Source organism: Egretta garzetta, unplaced genomic scaffold (assembly GCF_000687185.1).
Source record: "Egretta garzetta isolate BGI_Z169 unplaced genomic scaffold, ASM68718v1 scaffold77, whole genome shotgun sequence".
Taxonomy (NCBI): domain Eukaryota; kingdom Metazoa; phylum Chordata; class Aves; order Pelecaniformes; family Ardeidae; genus Egretta; species Egretta garzetta.
Genome location: NW_009260130.1, coordinates 681,254 through 687,483, shown reverse-complemented (window position 1 = coordinate 687,483; position 6,230 = coordinate 681,254). Strand labels below are relative to the sequence as shown.

Sequence of the window (6,230 nt, the reverse complement as noted above, 5' to 3'; positions counted from 1 at the left end):
TTTGCAGATCCAGTTCTCCCTCTCCCTGCAGGCAGCTCCTGCCTGAAGGCTTGGCCTCAGCTCCGTTCACGTTTCTTGCAAGTCTTCATCTCTGCTTTCTCATCACAGCCTGCCCTGTCGCGCTCAGCTCAGGCCTGCTGCTCAGTGGATCGTGATCCTTGTTCCCCTCTGAAAGCCCCACAAAGCTATGAGGCCGAGGTGATGTCTAAATCAAAACTCCCTGCCTCTAGGGTCCGGGGTCTCAGAGCATCCCAAGGGGTGACCTGGGTGCAGAGCCCTGAAGCTCACGCAGTCAGGATCCCTCCCTACAGAATCAAAGAACTGGAAACAGCAGGAGAAGCGGAGAGGAAAGCTGGACTTCACCCCCAGACATGATAGGGACAGACGGAGGAGGCATGCACCAATGTCAGAGAGCTCACAAAACCAACTTTAAACTTCGAGGTCATCTTTTCAATTAACACAATCAGGGAAATAACTGCATTAGAGAGACCACTCTTATCAAAATGGCCATTCCCAGAGTTGATGCTGCAAGAAAAGGTAATCCAGTTCCACGGATGCAGATAGAAGGGGCTTGTCTGAATGTTTTCCACATGCACTATAGTCTGTGTTCCTGGTGTCAGAATGATGGATGAAAACTTTCTAATGTGGGTGGGCTACAGTTCTGATAACGTTTACAGTGGAATTACTGGCAAGATCTACTCATTACAGCCTCTCTAACCCACAGTTTTTCACTCTTGCCATTCCTAATGGCTTCTCAGGAAAGGGTAAGAATTCCATAAAATGACGTTAAACGTATTTTGTCTTCTCTCTCTCCTGCTCCTTCCCAGTTTATACATTCATCACTTTTAATACTGAGTTTTTCAACTGTTTATGCACATTTCCCCCCCTTGCATCATTTACTCTTCTAAGAACCTGTCTTTTTTTTCCATTTCTACTCCAGCTATCTATCTGATGTGTATGCCCTGTTCCGTAGATTTAGTTCAATCTTTGAATCAAGCACAAGAACATGGACAATAGCAATTACAGGAATCAACGCTCAGCAGTTACTGCTCTATGCGAGGCTCTGGTTGTTGTGCCCTGCTGCAGGGAGAGTAGGAATACCGAAACCATCGGTCAACGGCGTTGGTTCACACTTACAGCCATGTGCAAAGAGGAGCCGAGGGAAAGCTGAGGTGCTCTGGGTGTCTGCGGGAGAACAGCAACGTTGAATACGTGGCTTTCCAAGCTGGTTTGTGGACTGGCAGAGCTGGACACCTGGGAAGGAAATATCACATGAATGGACACCTGAGAGAGGACACCTCCGCATTTCTAGACCAGTTTCCTACTTTCCCTCGCCTCCTGCTCTGCGAAGCAAAGATACTAACCCAAAGCATACATGAATGGTAGCTGATGGGAACTAGGGCCTTTAAGTAGTAACCAGTTTCTCCATTATTGCCTGTAGAATCTAGAAATGGTTTACCTCTTTATCAACATCTAGAAAAATATCTATCTGCAATAATTTTGCTGAATTTTACTCCATCTGTACAGCTTAGTGGAACTTTTCATCAGAGAAAAAGAAAAAATAATGGGTTTTTAAACCTTCCTCCCACCCTCAGAGTGACCACCAGTTGTGCTGACAAGGTGTAAGTAACTGGTGTTTTAATAATGGCACTGCCTTGGCAGTGACTCCCTGTGATCCCAACATCTTCCAAGACAGGCTGTGTTCGTGTTTCACAGGCACCTATAAAAAATTTCCATACACCAACGTTAAGTTGATGGTATCTAACTCATAATAGCAAACCTGCAGTAATGATATGTAAAGCAAACAGTATTAAATTTGTAAAAATTCAAAGGACCAACATCATCCTCTAGAGATAAAGTCTGCAAATGTTGACAGCAATCCTGAGATAATGCAAGCACCCAAAGAAATACAACGCCCTTTGTAGACTCAGCTACGGCTTCGTCTTTCAGCAGGGACAGAAGTCCGTGCTTGAGTCCAACAGAGCACTTTATCACCAAGAACGGACTTCAGCACAAGCTTAATTTCAAGAAAATGCATAAAACCGCATAAAAACGCCTGCTCTGCTGAAACGAATGAAATTATTTTAGCCATTTGCTGGACCTGTTCTGAGTTGTTGTCATCTGCATAGTAATTGCCAAAATACTGATGAACACAACATGCTGGCCCTTTCTGAGATGCCCCAACCCACAGTTCAAGGCTCAGACAGATGTGTTATGGTCTCCTGACGTGACCCAGGCAATCGCGCCTTCCCTTCTCAGTAGGGCTCTTCGTACAATTATTGCTACCGCTCCCAGATACTAAACCCAAACATTTAACTCATGCAAAATGCATTCTCTATAAGAGGAATGTAGCAATTAAGCTAAAGATTAGCTTGTTCAACACTGACACTCGCAAATTCCTCATTATCACTTATGTTAATTACTTTAGAAATTACCTTAATTGCCTCTCCGGTGCTACAGTAATAGCTTCTGACTTGTAAACCAGATGTAACAAATACTGCATGCAAGTGTTCACGTAGGCTTAGTGTTATGGGAGGCTGTTAAACCTTCCAAGCAAACAGCAAGGACCTGTCTGAGGAATTTTATGGCCGTTAAACCTGTGGGGAGGTGGGATTTATTTTAGTATTACATCTGCTGGGGAGTATTTGTACCTTTTTGCCTGTTTGCAAGAAGAAGTACTCCATAGCAAAAATTAAATTATTAGCTGCAGAAAGTAGGAGGGTTGCTTGGTTTTGGGGCTTGCAAAACAATCAATTTTTTAAAAGGCACTCCGAGTAAATATTACAGGTTTTATGAGAGGGTAATGTATTGGCTGTACGGTACCAAGGGATCAAACCTCCTGTCCGAACTGCAAATGGGGCACCCAAACTGCCAGGACATGAGCTGCAGTAAGACACCTTGCACAGGGACCAGCCTCATCTCAAAGAAGGGTAGGAGAAAGGAGGCAGCAGGTTACAAGAAGGGTGTGAGTTACCCTCTCTGCTACCTCTCCTAAGGACTGCCAAGCAAAAAAACATTTCCTGTTCCTATTTCTTTCCCAAAAGCAACACCAAGCACATCAGTAGGGTGCCTCCCCCAAGGGCAAAAGGCCAGTGGAGAAGGGATCACTGTCACAGCAAGAATCAGTCTCTGGACACGCTGTGTCATGCTGACGGATGTTACAAGCCTGCTGGTTTCACCCCGTGGAAGTCATAAGTGCAGATCTGTTTGCCCATTCACTCTGGGGACTCTTGAGTGCAGAGAGCTTTCCTGCTTAGACAAGCTAGCAGGCACTAGGACAACATCATGGCTTTTCTACACAATCCCTTCCTCCCTGGGATGGAATTGTTCTACGGAAAATCAGGCCAGCTATTAGCTTAATAGCTTAAATGTTAGATACTACTTGAAAGACCATTTTCTCCAGATTTGCAGCACGGCCTGTGATTTGACATCCAGAAGGTTAATACTGCATGCAGCTCACCACCGTGGGGAGCTGGCTGGCCGGCTCCACTGCCACAGATTAAAACCTGGGGATCCACGTGCAGCAAAATCTCTCTTATGCTTGAGTAAGAGTCTCCCACAACCACAATGATGGGTTGCATCCACCCCAACACATACGTACATGCATATTCACCCACAGGCAAGCAACACACACCTATATACATGTAAGTCTGTATGTAAATACAAATATATATTTACACGTGTATTTGTGTGTGCATGCATGTATTCCCGTATGCGTATCTATTTAAACTTTGGGTCACAAGATACAGGCAACGGCAGACCAAGTACTCTTAGAGAAAAATGCCAGCAGAGCTGCTGCGTGCCCCCCCCATGAATATGATGAGGAATACCTGGAACTGGAAGGAGTCACTCTCTACTTCAGACCCAGAGTGCCTGTACCACACGATGCCTTCGTTGATGTCTTGCTGGGTAAAAGAGGTTGTAGGTGAGGCTGCTCTTCCATCAGGCAAAAGCTGCCAGGAGTCTGCTGGGTCATCCGCCGGCATTGGGACCAGCAGCACCACTTCACCTGGGAAAAAGCAAAGATGAACAGCCAGGGCACAACTTATGAGAAAACAAGGAGGAACAGATGCCTTTTCACCAACTAATGAGCATCCAAGACAAATGACCACCCAGTCTTAGGTTTTTTCCATCTAGCGCGACTAACAAAAAAAAGCAGTAGAGCTCCTAAAAGCCACTAATGGACCTTGCAGCATCCCATAGACACAGGGAAACTGTATCTCCTGCTTTGGCAGAGGGCAGATCAAGTCATGCAAGTACACAGAAGAAATACACGGTCAAGCAAAGAACAGGATCTGCAACCTTAAACTCCAAAACTGTCCTTCTGCCCGCTGACCAGCCCATTTCAACCTTGAAATGTGCCCATTTGATAAACTGAGCAGAGAAACACGCGCAACAGAAAAAGAGGTGCGAGGGACACACCTCACTTTCTGGAGCTCCTGTTAAGGGACAAGGGAGAGGTGAGGCACAATCGGGATTAAGAAGCATTGCAGCAGACTGTCCACCTTCCCCTCAAGGGTACAACTTAAGTATCAGAATACAGCATAGTGATTTTTTCAAGGTCAGCTCTTTTCTAGCTCTTCTGGGTACTTATTATGCCAAAAAGTATACCCAACTGACTTCTCTGAACAGAAGTCTTCAACTAAAAGAGCTCTTGAACAGGTACAGTAAAGGTCCTCTGTATCACAGGCTGTGTAGCAGTCCTGGTTTGTCGCTCTTACTCCAAAGAATATGTAGCTTTTGTATCTCTAACACTCAGCTTATTTCTGATTTTTGTATTAGAGAGAGATTCTCAGCTGGACTGAAACATCACTGGCTTCATTGCAGATACGATGGGGAAGAGCAGGATGGGGGCATGTCCCACTGGTTATCAGCTTTCCTCACAGGCACCTGCAAGGGCTGGATTTTGATGTTGCTACCAGCGCTCAACAGACTTTAATCCAAAAAACATCGTCCTAATAAAATTACTCAAAGAGCCAAGTGCTACCCACTGAGAGAAGGGTGTCAAAACCTCGGTCATCAATTTCACTGATGTGAACGTTCTTCCTAACTGCACACATAAACGAAATTAAAACCTGACAAAGAGCTGTAGCATGGAAATAAATGGCATATTTTTCTATTTTACAATGTAATTCGCTTGTTTTGGCGCTAACATAGAACCTGTGAAAAAATTACACGTTTCCCCTATCTTTACTATTCTTGAATATATGTAATTTAGCTGCTCTTTAAATAACTTGTTATTTGTGCATTGTGCTTTCCTGCTAGTCTTTGAAAGTATCCCTCATGGCTACTAATTCAGAAGCCACATATATTATAAATCACTTCAACTCTCCTTACAGCATTAATCATTCTGTTACGCAAAATATCCATCATAAGCCCTCCCGGTTCATTTCCCCAAACCACCCTCAAACAGCTGGAGTAATAAAAAAATAATTCTGCAAGCTGAAATATCACACTCCCATTTTATCATCAAACTCTGTGCTAATATTCCCTTATCAGCGCCCTAATTACATTCCCAATCTTAGAGCTTTTGCTCGTGGGAGTTCACCACCTTAATTTTCCGTGGGCTTTCTAAAGATGCCAGTCACACACCCAAAGGAGTTAGGGCCTGCGAGTTGTTTATCCCTCCCAAAGTAAGAGAAGAAACAATGAGAACATACAGCTGCTTTAAGCAAGATGCACGTCTATGTGTCTTCTTCTAAATAAATACTTAATGTGATCAGAAGAAATAACTCATGATGTTTACTTATATCGTTTATGACTACCGTTTCATTCAAAATGTATTTTTTTTTAATAGAAAAGCACCTGTTGATAGGTTACAGACATGAATGTACAACTTGGGCACGCTCAGGCAATCTACTGCGATACATGGAGACTGCACGCTGCAATTTCCAGCGCTGTCTCGAGGACTGGGGCACTGCAGTCTCGTTCATTTTAAGAAGAGTGCATGCTTGCATCGCTTTTCATTGGCTTTGGAAATTTCATCCTCTAAGAACGTGCGTCCCGTGGAAGAGCTCAGGGTATAACAATACCTGCTCATAGAAAGCGCGTGCTTTTCCCATGTGACGGAGCTGTGCTGAGGCATTGTGAGGGCCACAAAAATGATCCGAGGGCTGGAGCACCTCTCCTATGAGGACAGGCTGAGGGAGTTGGGGGTGTTCAGCCTGGAGAAGGCTGCAGGGAGACCTGATTACAGCCTTTCAATACCTAAAGGGGGCCCATAGGAAAGA

At 44.5% G+C, this 6,230-nt stretch overlaps 1 protein-coding gene across 1 annotated transcript in view; it reads right to left on the bottom strand.

The window, feature by feature from the left end:
* Positions 1-6,230, bottom strand: part of FRAS1 (Fraser extracellular matrix complex subunit 1) — a 131,614-nt gene that overhangs the window by 40,723 nt on the left and 84,661 nt on the right. The window contains 2 exon segments of the mRNA XM_035896955.1: positions 1,138-1,254; positions 3,831-4,009. Of these exon segments, the coding sequence (XP_035752848.1) occupies positions 1,138-1,254; positions 3,831-4,009 (296 nt within the window).